Source organism: Homarus americanus, unplaced genomic scaffold (assembly GCF_018991925.1).
Source record: "Homarus americanus isolate GMGI-L3 unplaced genomic scaffold, GMGI_Hamer_2.0 scaffold21699, whole genome shotgun sequence".
NCBI classification, from domain to species: domain Eukaryota; kingdom Metazoa; phylum Arthropoda; class Malacostraca; order Decapoda; family Nephropidae; genus Homarus; species Homarus americanus.
In genome coordinates this window covers 1-15141 of record NW_024740673.1, presented here as the reverse complement: position 1 = coordinate 15141, position 15141 = coordinate 1, and the positions used below count along the sequence as shown (strand labels likewise).

The 15141-nt window shown below is 39.0% G+C and overlaps 1 protein-coding gene across 3 annotated transcripts; it reads right to left on the bottom strand.

Annotated features, from left to right (window-relative positions):
* Positions 1–1562: 1562 nt before the first annotated feature.
* LOC121875502 lies at positions 1563–13766 on the bottom strand. Of its 3 annotated transcripts, XR_006090621.1 has the most exons (6): positions 13412–13766; positions 12605–12692; positions 9893–10337; positions 9452–9555; positions 7265–7783; positions 1563–4992 (listed from the first exon to the last, which is right to left on the bottom strand). XR_006090621.1 is itself a non-coding variant. In XM_042380067.1 (5 exons), exons 1-5 carry the CDS (start codon positions 13585–13587, stop codon positions 7574–7576), a joined length of 1023 nt encoding a protein of 340 aa, XP_042236001.1. In that variant the 5' UTR covers positions 13588–13766; the 3' UTR covers positions 1563–7573. The 3 variants fall into 3 exon arrangements, 2 of the variants coding, with proteins under 2 accessions (XP_042236001.1, XP_042236002.1); XM_042380067.1 differs by having other exon boundaries at positions 1563–7783; XM_042380068.1 differs by having other exon boundaries at positions 1563–7783; positions 12614–12692; positions 13412–13712.
* Positions 13767–15141: the final 1375 nt, after the last annotated feature.

The window sequence follows — 15141 nt, the reverse complement described above, 5'->3', positions numbered from 1 at the left end:
CTTGACAGTCCCCTGGGGGGCCACCACCTCTGAGAGGTCCTCTGCGGTCGCCACTCCCGCTGGGAGGGCCCAGCTCCCCCAGAGACAGCAGTGCCCACACAAACCCACCGACGGACAACGGCACCCACAGAGGCTCTGCCAGGACCGGTAACGCCACTAAGGGCCCTCCCAGGAGCCGTGTAAGGGGCGGTGGCGCCACCAGGAGCCTCTCAGGGGCGGTTGGTGCCCGCAGGAGCCTACAAGGTATGGCGGTGCCCCCAAGGGCCCTTCCATGGACGGCGGTGCTCCCAGGGACCCTACCAGGGGTGCTGGCTTCTCCAGGGGTTTCTCCCAGAAACAGCGGCGCCCCCAGTGGATCTCCCAGCAACAGCAGCGATCCCAGGGGCCCTCCCTGGCCGGCGACGAGCGAAGGGTCTCTACCAGGGACAGCGGCACCCCCAGGGCCGCCGTTGCCACTGTACTGACCCCTTGGATCGCCTCTGCAACCTAAAGAGCCCCTAGAAAGTCACCTGGGATCGCCGCTACCCCTGGGAGTAACCCTGGAGGCACCGTCGCCCCTAAGAAGGTCCCTGGGAGGGCCTTTGGGAGCGAGGTCGTCCCTTGGAGGCACCCTGGTGGTGCCACCGCCTCTGGGAGGGCACGTGGGGGCGCAGCCACCCCTGGAAGAGCCACTACCCCTAAGGAGAGCCACCAACACATCAGCCAGCAGCACCAGCCCAAACCCCTCGTGTACAGCAGTGTGTGAAGTACAAGCCTATTAAGACAACTGAAGATAATTGTTTTGCAAGTATTGTGGAAATGTTGTGAGCAATAAAAGTGAAGAGACTAAGGCATTGTACATAAGTAGTGTGATGACTATATATTCGACGCTGTAAAAACATTACCCTGTAAACAGTGTGATGAAGAATTGGTGTTAATTAAAGAAGGCAACAGTTTCAAAGTGTATTTCTGTGACCTGGTGGAAATGGACCTGCCTGTTACTTGTCTGTACACTGATATCGATCATAGGGAAATTACCGGAGATTGGCGGGATAGCCAGTGGTAATTCGACAACTCCTGTGATATATCTACTGCTTCTGTACATACAATCTGCCTGCTGGTAATCAGTGGTGGAAACTGGGTAAGCAGTGACAGGAAGAGGGTTGTAATAATATTTTACACCTTCTGAGATCTTGTTGTAATATATCTAATCACCAAGTTAGAATCACATTATTATTTGTTCAAGTTACTGTACAGTACAGTACTGTATTCTCAAAGTCACATGCCTAAACAAACGCACTGACATGTATTGTAAGTGTAACTCCCCTTTCTAAGGCAGCAGTGAGGAATAACCATACAGTATTTGGCTATATTAAAAAAAAGTAAAAATACCCAATAAATACTTTAGACATTAGAACACACAAATACATTATAACAATAAAAGTAAAATAGGTATAGAGGTGTGTGTGTGTGTGTGTGTGTGTGTGTGTGTGTGTGTGTGTGTGTGTGTGTGTGTGTGTGTGTGTGTGTGTGTGTGTGTGTTTTCATTATCTAAAACTCACATGTTACACGATGAACACCAATTGATATAGAAGTTTTATTGATGTTAGCTTCTAGGTACAGTACTGTATTAAGGCACAGACATACAAAAAGTAAATAATGTACAATCAAGTGACAAAATAAGTAAGGTACAGTATATTCATTAAAAAATATTCATACACTAATATATACTGCTCTAGGACCATATATACCTGTCTTACTAAAGGTAATACAGTACACAGCAGTCAAGGAATATCAGTATGATTATGTCTTTACTGCAAAAAAATTTAATCACAGCACTTGGTTAAATTTTGAGTAAATAACTTCGTGTCATTTGTAGAGGATCACAGTTTTGCACAGATTAACTAAACTCCTTATAACATATAGACTTTTAACCTAATGTCCACAGTAACTATAGGTGGTTATTGACTTATATACAATCCCCTCCAATGTTCTTAACACTGTACAGTCTATTGAGGGATAAATTGAAGCTTAACAGTGTCTCTTGTCTTCACAGCTACATATATCTAACACTGTGCCATGGGTCTACCACTCTTCCTTATAGAGTATTTACTATGCATGACAAATCAGCAAACTTGAAACTATAACCTCTTGTAATTGTATCTCTTTGTTTACTAATTATTACTTGATTTACAATGGAGTGAATGATGTGGGCTTGTAAAACCAATTAGTAATTACAATATTCAACAAGACACTAAAACACTTATTTACTAAGAAGGAAACCTAGAGAGTTTATAAGTAAAGCAAAACTCCTGTTCCATAACACTGAGATGAAAATGTTAAGATAGAGATAGATAGATAGGTAGATGGATAAATAAGTCAAAATATATAGTTAAATAAATAATTATATAGACAGACAGATAAATAAGTAGCACAGAATTAGATAGACAGACAGATATAAATAGATATATAAATATTTAGGAGATAAACAGTTAAATGTTAAGTAAACTTAGTCGTTCAAATTCACATTGATCACCATGACATAAACAGTGCAGGTATAGTGTACATAGACAGGGTAGGTATAAAAACAGTGCTTATAAAATGTTAATCATACATTTATTACCATTATAATCCTTTATTTAGGCTGGGAGACTAACCAGTAATAAAGCTGCAAAAATAGATGTAGGAATTTGTGGCTATAGTACAGCAAGGCTAAATATAACACCACTACATTATACTTGCGACCGAGACTAGCGGATCACTTCTCACTACATAATATTCATTGGTCGGTTAAATACAGAACATCACTCATTCTCTTGGTTTAGTTTCATTGATTATGTACCGGGGGTATTTATCAATTCTAATCTAATTCAAATTATTTGATAGGGTAAGGTTAGACTGTTCTAATTCTTTATGGCTGTAGAAAACTTTTCTGGGTGGAGGGAAGGGTGTCCGCGGTTAATTGAGACCGGAAAAATGCCGCTGGTAATGAATCCGCTTATAGCAGGGAATTAGTCCCATAAAAAAATAATGGAAATAGGTCAAATCGGGACCATGACATTGTACACGACACTCAAGAAATTTTTATATGATATCTTTTAACAATCATTTGCCTTAGAAACATTTGGTAGCACATTATCTTAAGAAATTATTTAACTTTTTAAGTTATTTAACATCCTTAAAGTTCATTGGGGTCGGTGTGTTGAGGCAAAGTAGGTCGTGCCAGTGACTCGGTGGTCGGCAGCAGCTGGTGGACACTCTCTTCAATGGTTTATTGAGACTAAATACTAATGTTTTAAAAATAAATAATTTTAACATAATAAAATATTTTTATTAACTTAGTTTCAAAGGTAGAGATGCTTGGCTTGATTGGACTGATGGAGGTGGGTGTTGGGAGAGGAGGATTAGTCGGAGGATGAAAGAGAGACAGGACTAGGTGGATTGTCCACTTCCACTCTTCTTTAGCCAAATCACTTCTAATTTTACATCTATATTATAGCTAGTGCACTTCCTTTTGAGTGTTGCACCACCCTGTTTGGGTTGGGAACTCACGGCTACAAAAATAATAAAATATTTCACCGCAAAATGTATGAAAATGCACAACAAAGGCAGGAGTAAATATAACAAAGTACTGGTCTGGATGAAACAAAGCAGAAAACTGTCATGGGGACACGTGCATGCATGATGCCAGCAAGAGGATAAAATTTCAAATGCTTCAGCTAAGAATCCATAGATTTTATCTGCCATTTCCCGAGTTTTTGAGTGAAATCAGCTTAAATGAGGGGACTTTATACGTATATGGTCACAAAAAGTTGACCACTTAACTGCGAAACTGCAGATAGTGAATACTCTTATAACAAAGACCCCTTGTACTGTACTACACAGCAATAATATATGTTTTGTACCCTTATTGACCTTAAGCAAGAGTAAATCCCTTCTTAGTCATGAGGAAGTAGAGTCTTCCTTTTCATTACCAAACTTATAATCTAAAATTGACAAACACAACCAACCAAACAACATTAAATACACAAACATGCATAATTATTAATTCACTAAATGAGATACAGTAAATATATCTTTTGAGTCTAAATGAACAAATTAAGTACAGTAAAAGTTATAAAGATCATAAGGTACAATAAGACCCACACAATGTAATATTCTCATTGACCCTTCAGTGATATCCATACATCACAAGAATCTTACAAAGACAGCTCTCTCCTTCTCCATCTAATGTGGAATAAACTTAAGTACAACTCAATGTTGTGATCCAGGTTGTAAATAATAAAGAAGACATAATTAGCCAAACTTAAAGTACTATATTATTTGGCATCTGAGTGTGGTACATGTTTATATATATTAGGACAGTGTTGTTAATTTTTCTAGCATCACCTGAGGATTGCCCCCCACCCCCCACAGGTTATTTTTAAGATTAACTACTCTAATGCTACTTTGGGGTATAAGTTAGGATTTGTGTGGTTAATCAAGGTAAAATTAATTAAGGGGAGAGGACTAATCTTCAGGTGAGCCATTCACTAATACAGTACAATCTATCATCACACACTTCACAGAACATCTCCCGGGAAGATTACCCTCAGCATTAGGAGTGAGAAATAGCCTCAGTTACCATCTACTTAATAGTTATAAAATATTTCCCGACTAGTGAATACAATGGACTACACTGGGAAACTAAATCTATTAAACCTAAAATTCCAGAAAATCACCAAAGAAAGAAGCCTCCACTGATATGGTATGATGCCGTTAACTCTGCACAGTATAGTATTACTGTACTTCATTATACATTTTCATTCTTCATCAGTACAGTATCTGTTTTCATTTATCTAACACTGTACAGTAATACAAAATAGACTCTGTACTACATAAAGATAGAGCAATTTCATTAATGGGCTGACATCATCACCATATACAGTACTGTAATCTAGTTCACTTGTGCAGTAGATGGAGTGTATACAGGCAGTCTCTGGGTTATAAACAAATTGCATTCCTGGGGACATTCTGAAATAAAAAATGTACTAAAGTCGAAACACATGCTATATGCATACCTTACAGAACAATGATTAAAATCCCTCTATATCATAGCCCAAGTCCTTTTATATGTTAAAAATAATTGAATTTAGGAGAAATATAATGATAAAATATAGTAAATGAAAGTAAAAAATGTTTGTAAGTCGGACGTTCATAACCCGGGGACTACCTGTAATTTTCAGAAGGTTCAGTCAAAGTTAACTACGGTACTGTATACTTAATGTTAATCTTAATTCTCTTTTATTGACTATATTAAGTGTGACTTAACTGTACTGTATTAACAATTTCACCTGTGAGTGCCGGGATTTGAACCTGGACCACCAAGATTGACAGTCAGACCAAGAATTTGATTTAAAAGCTCTCTAGGACCGGTGTTTAGGGGGGCTGCCCCAATCTATCAGCTCAAAGTTGTGGTCATGGGACCTTGAGATGCAGTGAGTAGCTGAGGATGGGTAGCTTTTAGTCCATCGTGGTCCAGTGGATGGCTGCCTGACTGCTAACCTTAATGCTCTAGGTTCAAATCCCAGCACACACAGGTGAAAATTGTTTATATTGATTTAACTGCGTACATTACAGGTTCTCATATATTCATTAGAGATGAGTGAACAGGTGTTAAAACTCAATGGTTCTGTGAAATAAGCTCCTGTTGTTAATGTACTCTGTTAGTAACTAGTGTTTTTTTTTTTCAAATTACTTTCCCAATTGTCATCTGCAGGTGATTTTCTCAGGTGTTCAAATGTGTAGTCAACTGCAAGTGTTAAATATTGACACTGTTTTAAGGTATACGGTACTAAGAATATTATAAAAATTATACCAACAAATAAATAAAGGAAGAAGGAAACTGGTTTAATGATCCCCAGATACTATAAAGACATCATCACTCTACAGAACATTGGAGTAATACAGTGAAGGAAGACTCTTGTTGTGAGGTATACTATTGAGATGGAGTGTAAGGAAGAGGTTTTGCAGGAGTCCTCTTCTGTTCACTAAGTTACAACCTATGAGACCTACTATAAACATAAAAAAACATTAAATTAACTGAACCTGTATAGGAATGAGACTTAATCATTTGAGAATAAGTTCATACAGTACCTAGTTCATTGCCTAAAATACCCAAACAGCTTCCCTGCCAGATGGATTCTCTACACTCCAGGTTCTGTATAAAAAAAACATTGTTTTATTGGATTACGTGAAGATTATTAGGCACCCCAGCTTATTTCACCTGATTTAAACACCCTAATGCTGCCTGGGGGGTTTGGTTAGGTATAAGCATTAGGGTGTTTAATCATCAGGTGATATAAGCTGGGGTGCCTAATCTTAATGTAATCTAGCTTATTTGCTCACAAACTGGCCTGACCTTGTTAATCTTAAGGTTTCAATGCAAACTAGAAAAAAAAGTTCACAGGATTTTCTCTCCATAAATAGACCAAGGTAATACAATTTCTCACTGCGCATTGCGGACGTATGGAACAGCTTACCTGAGCAGGTTGTTGGGTACCCATCATTGAACTTTGAAACAACTGGATAAGCAATAGGAAGATCAAGATGGCATGTCTGATGAAAACTAAGCTCTTAATAAAGGCTGAAAAGCCACTTGCTTGCTCGTTACACTACCGGCAAGTGTCAGCAAACCAGCTGAAGCTCTAAACATACAAGAATATAAACCTTTCACCCAGAACTACTAAGTATGGAGTGACATCTTACTGAATGCTTACCAGTTATAGAGTGTGAATTATCAGATAAACAAACAACTACAAACAAATGCAGGTGACATTTTAATAATTTGGTAAAAAATGCCGCAAGCAAAGACTACCACAAGTTATTCATGTATCTGCTGGCAGTGCACAACAGAGATGTGACCGACCATCCAGGGAGCTAACAGGCAAATCATTTGCAAAGAGGATAAAAGTAAGTAAAAAGAAAGTAGAGAAACACTGTCCATTATGGATCATGAACCAAAGAACTACATCTCAAAATGATCCTTCTCTTTCAAATGGAGTTAAAACAAAGTACTATATACTGGAAACACATGAGATAATTAACCTGACTCCAAGTAAGAAATATGATGTGATACAGTATTTACTTTGCAACAACTGGCCTACCAAGCATGGATCTCATTAAAATCAGATTAACAATGTTTTGCTTTGAAAATTATAATCATACACAGTAACCACAATAACACATGTACAGGTACTTAGAACTGCGCTTTAAGAGTTCCAAGTAATATTGTTCTTACCCTTACCTATGATCTTGAATCTTGATATACTGGTGATGGATGGTTCATCTTATTTCATCTCCACTGAACTAAATCTTGTACATTTATCAATATCTTCATGTCAGGTGGTGGCAGGGCATATTTTTCTTCACGGGTACATGTATTGCCTTCTTCTGAAACTTCCTTGTTACCTGTTTTGACATCATTCACTTTCATCTGTTAATCAATTTTGAGATATCATTACAAGAATCTCTGCATTTTAATCCAATTTTTCTATGATCATGTGCATTGTTTTTCACGGTTTCTCTTGTTTGCTGGTCTACAGTTCCTTCAGTTTCATGTTGATAAGAGTGGCAGACGACGATTGGACAATAAATAATGCTCATTTTTTCTGTGTCTACGGCGCTGTATTAGGAGACATATGATAACCATTATCCAGAACAGCATTGTTCCAACTACAGCAAAGGCCAGTGCCACCAACACACCAATGATGGCCTGATGTTTACTCTGGAAACCTTTGTTGCCAGCATTCTGCAACCATGCCACCTGTCCAAGCCAGAAACCACATTACATTATAGATAACTTGTAAAGAGGAACCAAATACAGTAACAAGAAACAAGTTATTGCAAGTCTAAAATAACTATCAAGATTAAGTTATTGTAAGTGTAAAATAACTCAAGAATAACACACAGCCTTAGGACTAACAACCTTTCAGACAATACACAACTGGGCAGATCTCACTGAAACATTCAAAATCCTGAAAGGGATAAAAACCGTGAACCCGAGACATTTCTTTGTGATGTCACACACCACCAAGATGAAAGGACTTAACTACAAGCTCGCCCAGTTATCATGCACAACGAATATAAGGAAATAATTCTTCACACAGAGGGTGGTGGAATGGTCTACCAGTCCAAGCTGTGGAATCAAGAACAGTATTGGAGTTCAAAACAGCCCTTGACAAAATTATCAAAGGCAATGGAGGGATCCTACACAGGCCACTGGCCTCCTTCCCTCGGTATGGCCACCTCTAGTGGGTGGCCATTAAGTAAATAAAAGAAGGTAAAATAACTCAAGATTTTAAAATTTTTGACACTTGAAATTAACTCATAGAAATGATGCATGAAGTAAAAGAAAGTTATCAGTGGCAAATTTGGTTCAATAAAAGCATGGACAACTTGTAAAGAAAGAACAAACGTTTAATTTGTGGACGAAAATATAAAAAATTTCTCCAACCTAAACAGAATAATCGGATCACATGAAGATTTAGCACTCCAGTTTAATTCACTTGATTATCAATCACCCAAATGTTACCCTAACCTAAGCCCCCCTAAGTAGCATAATGGTGTTTAATCATCAGGTAAAATGAGCTATGAGGGGGGGGGGGCTGATGTTCAAGTGGTCCCAATAATCAAGCGAACTATAGGTAGGAAACAGACTTGCCGTATTTGCCGGCATATAAGACGCTTTTTTTTTAAATGCATCAGAAATTATCCTGCGTCTAATGCGCCCATATTGCCAATGGGAGTCTGAGACGAGCAGTAGTCCACTAAGCACAAAAATTGTGTTAATAATAATATTACTAATAATATAATACTGAAAAACAAGCCAAATTATGACAATCTATTTGTCACAAACTTACGGCAAATTTGCCGAAGACATAAATAATGGCTTACATTGGCTTAACGGCAGAGGCAAGCTCACAACATCTCACTGTACCTCCTTCCCCAGCATACGTAACCCACATCAGATACATGTCTTACATTATTCAATGACTGTATTACCTTTAAGAAACATTTGTTTATTATCTAAATGAAAAATGCCCCAAGAAAGATTAAAGAAATGTTAACAGAAAGTTCAGCCACCAGCCAGTCACATTTGCAATGAGTCGATGACGCCAAAACAAGAGCGATGGTGCTACACCCTGGTGGCAGATCGCGGCAACACAAAACATCACAGCCAAAAATACGAGTTTCACATCCTGTTGGCACTTCTCTCGACCAAAATACAAACAAGCCACACAGCTGCTCTGATCAGAGGTAGAGTTGGGTTAGTATAATGTTACTATACTATATGATTTCCTAATTGATTCCAGTATATATTGTATTTACATGCACATAATTGTATGATGAAACGTACTAAGAAAAATTTTCCCACAAAATATCCTTGTAAAATAAGGGTGCGTCTTATACGCCCGCAAATACGGTAACTTACCCAACTCTCTGAAGGGATGACGCCTTTGTTGGTGCGGGCAGTGGATGACATCAACTTAGACGCGTAGCTGTTTCTTGTGATTCCACTTGATGTGAACCCTAACTCTGAAGAACAACAGTCAGGTAAGGTTCCAGCAGTGGGAGTATTGTGGGTTAAGCTATATTAACAGGTAAATGTATCTAATGCTTTATTAAGACAGGTAAATGAATCTAATGCTTTATTAACATTGATAAATATATCTTTCTTTAATTTTCTTGCCATATTAAATTTAAGGATATATTTCACAATTAACTCCTACAATGAGAATTAACTAATTTGTGAATTAATTTCTATATAAATTTTGTAGTAGTGGACTCAAAGAACTTCAAGCACTGCATCATCAATGAAGACTGTGCGACAATACATTCAGGAACTACAAGAGCAAACATACACACAACTTACGATTTACAACATGCATGGAGCATCCTAATGCCACGCCACACCCCACAGCTGCCATAATGACCACAAACACCACGAACAGCAACCAAAACCTCCAGTCCTTGTGCCACACAGTATGGTTCGTTATTCCTCTTTCACTCGGTGTTTCACAAAATGTTAGAGGACCATTTTCAGGAGTGCTGCCTTGTGTGTTGTGTGTCATCTTGTGTAAACCACCTTGGTCCCTCCTCACCAAAACCTCATCATCTTGGTCCATATCTGAATCGTCTAGTTCTAAGTTCTTCTTGTTTATATTAATTTCTTTCTTCATGCCCTCGATATTCTCATCATTTATCACAGCATCTTCTTGAGGTTTGTTCTCCTGCTTGCTGGGGCCTGGGTCGAATTTTTCCTTCAGCTTGTTGGTAAAGTTTTCGGTTGTTTCCATTTGCTCCAATTTATCTTCTTTCTGAAAGGGATCATGTGAAGATTAGCCCCACCAGCTTATTTCATCTTAAAATTAAACAACCTAACCTAACCCAATTTCATTAAACCTAAGCTAACTAAACCTAATCTAACCTAACCAAACCCCCCAAGTAGCATTAGGGTGTTTAATCTTCAGGTGATCCCCTAAAAGTAAGTGAGGCATATGATATTGCTGTCAATGAAAGCAATGCTCTCTCGGTACTGTACTGCACTGCACTCCTAAGAAGTTTTTAATGTATTTCTCTATAACATCTTACATTATGTTAGCTATACTAGATGATAGTTTATACAGATCCTCCAGAAGACACTGCTGTACTTATTTCATTATCATGGAAATGAATCATCAAAGGTAAAGATATTATCATATTACTGGATTTAGATAATTGGACCCAAATTCTGGAACAGGGTGGTAATATCGACAATATTTACCTAGATTTTGCCAAGGCTTTCAACAGTGTTCCCCATGAAATGCTGTAAATTAAACTGGAAGGGTACGGAATTCGGGGAAAAGTCCTAGTGTGGATCGGAGACTTTCTCCATGACCGCAAGCAGTGTGTGGTGATTAAAGGCACGAAATCATCATGTGTATCCGTCACAAGTGGGGTACCACAGGGCAGTGTATTGGGCCCACTGTTGTTTGTTTGCTTCATAAACGACATGCCTGACGCTGTACACTCCTTCATACAAATGTTTGTGGAAAATGTCAAGTTATTTGGGGAAATTAAGAACCAAGCAGACTGTGAAGAGCTGCAGAAGGATCTCTGTTATCTTCAAGAATGGTCGAAGAAATGGCTGCTAAGATTCAATGTCGTGAAGTGTAAGAGGCTACACCTGGGACATACCAATGGTAAGGAGGCGTATCATATATCCCAACAGGACGAAGAAACTGCATTAATTGAGACTGATTGTGAATAGGACCTAGGTGTGTATGTTGACAATGAGCTGAAGTTCTCAGGCCATCATTGTGAGAAGAAGGTAAATAAGGCAATTAAATTATTAGGTCTTATAAGAAGGTCGTCCAGATATCTAGACGGTCCGTCCCTCATAACAATCTTGAAGAGTGAAGTGCTTCCCTGTCTGGTGTACTGTCACCCCATCTGGTCCCAGAGATATGCTAGGGACTGTCAGTTGATTGAAATGTCCAAAGGAGGGCCATCAGACTGGAGCCTGCAGTACGGCACCTCAGCTACCTTGAGAGACTAGAGCGCCTAAAATTGCCTAGCTTATACTACAGACGGGCAAGGGGAGACTTAATTGAGGTGTATAACCATCTCAAAGGACACTACTCAGTTGAGTGCCCTCACCTGAAGCTGGCGGACGCTCGCCCCACAAGGGGTCACAGCTCAAGGTTGAAGAAGCCGCAAGTCGAGAAAACTGTGAGGGGTAACTTTTCCGGAATGAGAGTTGTAAACTTTTGGAACAATCTGCCAGAGTGTTGTGATGGCACTGAGTGTGAGCTCTTTCAAGACCAGACTTGATATCCACTGGAGCAGGTTTAGATACATTCAGGAGCCAGTGCATGCCCAGTACTTGCCAACAGTGCATAACAGAGACGTGACTCATCGCCTAAGTGGCTAACGAGCTGATCAAGTGATCAGTGGTGAAGAGGATAAAAGTAAGTAAAAAATATATCATACATTATAATCAGGTGGAATATTGAAAACAAAATAGAAAAAGTTCCTGAGGATTACTTTGTTACAAGCTGGTAACAAGTTAGTTTAGGATAATTTGAGGGTGATGTAGACGAATCTGCTTCTTACCTGAAAATATTTTCATGTTTAAGTACCTAAAATCATTCCCAGGTAATTGAAACATGACATCAAATTCAAGAAAATGTAACAATTTCTTCAAACTAATATTTTGGTGATCTCACTAAAGAGCAAGATCATGCTCTTTCATTTTAGGATGATGGTTTGGTTATGTAAAAATGATGGTTTAACCCTGTGAGGACACTGGTTCAACAGAGTGATGGTTTAACACCCAAAGAATTATGGTTTGTTTACTTAAATAATGAGCGTTTTAAGTCTTTCGGGAAGATGATTCAGCCCCTTGTGGATGATAGATAAACCACTGTCCTTGATGGGTTAATGGGCAAATTTTTACACCTGACACATGGAAAATACCTGGAGCTATACCAGAGAGAAAGAGAGAGTAGAGGGAGGGGAGTGAGGAAAGAGAGACAGAGAATAGAGAGAAAGGGTAGTTAAGAGTTCAACCTGAGATGTCCAACAGTAAGAAAGGGAAACATACAGTACTAACCTGTAGAACACTTGGGAGGAGGTTCAGCACCAGGTAGTTTGTAGGAAGATGGGCTGCCTCCTCACCCTTATATGGATGCCTGAAATATCATCATCTCAATATTATCATGGCAACTGGTGAAACATTTACACACACAGTATATAACACGAAGATAGAGTATAGTCTGGATCACCTTGAGATTAAACACCCTAATAGTATCCAAGAGTTTTAAGTTAGGTTAGGTTAATGTGAGTGTGGTTAATCTTCAGGTCAAATAAGCTGGGATGTCTAATCTTCAGTTGGTAAATATAAATTTCTCATAAGCTATAGAAGATGGAGTTAGAATGAATACCATATCATCAATCAATAATGGTGTCATCTTTAGGTCTGGGGGTTGGCGACCACAGCCCATCAAACCAGACAGCAGCTATTATCGTAACCCAAGAACTGTACTGTAAAACCAAGTGATTCAAAGATATACTAAAAATCACTACCCAAATCAAGAAAAAAAATTATAATGAAAATCTTCCTCTATATAATTTTAGTCGCCCATCAAGTATAGCATGAAGTATAAGTAATCTATAATTTCTCCAAATTTGGTTAAATCTTTGAGCAGCTTTAGTTATAAAAGTTTAAAAGCAATATTAACAGGTATTGGTTATGTTTCCTTTAAAGGTAAATTCTCCAAAGAATATCAAATTCATAAACGCTCAGCAAAATCTAATACAGTAGTTATAAAGTAATAGAACCTAGGATCAGTTTTAATTATTTTTTTCCTTTAAAATGTAATATTTCCAGAAATTTCAAATGTCACCTCACCTGCAGGTAGGACATGGTAGGACGTAGGAGCGGCGCTGGAGCTTCTCAACACATGGTCTACAGAAGGTGTGGCCACAACCAGGCAGGGCCACAGGCTGGTGCACCTTTGGGTCGAAAGCCTCCTGACACACAATACAAGTCAACTTCTCCACCAAGTTTTCCTTAACCCCTGTCATCTGTCACCAAATAATCACACATTAGTGGCGTCACAACTACTGCAAACTCAAGTAAGATTTTCCACTATAAGAGACAAAAAATATTACCACCAACTTCATGTTTTACTATCACAATAAAGATACATAAATATGCCTTTATTATGCCATGTCTGTGAAACACATCCGCAGTTAGGAAACACTTGTCTTAATTATTAAAAGTTGTTATAGAGTAGAACCTAAGGCTTCGTGAACCGTGGCCATCGCAGCCCCTCTTATACCGGATACAGTTTCCCCCCATTTATCATTCTGATACCAAACTGATAGTAAACACTGGCCACGTGCTGTACAGTTACTTAAAAAAACTACCTGCACTTGGAGGGGTCGATGAATTTCAGAATGAACACTGCAACTCCTAGGTAGGTGTATCAAAATCCTTCGTTCATGATGTCACATTTTCTCAATACGATTTCATATATATATATATATGTGTGTGTGTGTGTGTGTGTGTGTATGTGTGTGTGTGTGTAATGGTTGCCCCTCGTGTAACGAGGATGGCCGGCCCAAGGGCCACCTAGGAGTGAATTTGTTTAATGTGTAGAAGCTGTCGCCAACACAAAAACCACACCCGAAGTTAACAAGCTGCATGACCCAATGTCAAGGAATAGTCCGAGAAGACCGGACAACTCGCCAACTGCACTGGCTAACCATTACCCCGGAACACGATCCGCAAATCGATTAACATTCAGGTTCCCAATTACTGCTGGGTAGACAGAGGCAAATGGCAAAGAAACTTGCCCATAGTTTCACCCTGCCTTGTATGTACTGTATTACACACAAGGTAACACGACACAGTTCTTAGATGGAAACTTTTCTTGAAATAAACAGCGCCACTCTCGGGATCCTTTCATTACTCAGGACATCTCCTTATTTTAAAACTACAAGGTAGCGACGCATTATAAGGGGTTGGTCGCATAAAGCTCATGGGGTCACTGGGTCTTGTTGCGGTCACATGCGATTTTTTTTTTGCCCAGGTGTCCCTTACTAAAGGATGTGGCTGTAATGGCTTCCATCATAAGACACTGCAGCATTGTGTAGTTATTTTAATACAGGCAGAACGAACCATCCAAACCAAACTCACTTTAGCTAATCTAACCAAAACAACTTAACTAAAAATTATTCTACCGTCGATAAGTTGGGTTAAGCAAATTTGCTAGGTTAGGTTTGGTTGGGTTTGGCATTTTAAAAGATTTTCAGGTCGGACAATACAAATCGTTATTTCACAGTTCCGACACAAGATCCGTGAATTACAAGGTATACATTCACGTAATAAACACTATAAACGCTTCTGCGCTTCACCTTGCACAGGATGTAAGGGGGTGCCCAATAAACTAGCCCTCTCCCCGGGCAATCTGTAATAGATTATCTATAAAGAAGACCCCACCAAAAATGATCTTTGGTGTCGTCAGTGTTCTAAACAATTTGTATAAAAGACAGTGCGATAAAGTACCTTGTAACGCACGCTCTTGGTGATGAATATATAATGATTAGCGGGACGCACTGTTAACTCACCTATGT

Coding starts and splice junctions, on each gene's coding strand:
- LOC121875502 (XM_042380067.1), bottom strand. CDS start 13,587: ATGACAGGGGTTAAGGAAAACTTGGTGGAGAAGTTGACTTGTATTGTG. Junction 12,693..13,411: donor CTACCATGTCCTACCTGCAG/GTGAGGTGACAT, acceptor ATGATATTTCAG/GCATCCATATAAGGGTGAGG. Junction 9,556..9,892: donor CTCCATGCATGTTGTAAATC/GTAAGTTGTGTG, acceptor GTTGTTCTTCAG/AGTTAGGGTTCACATCAAGT.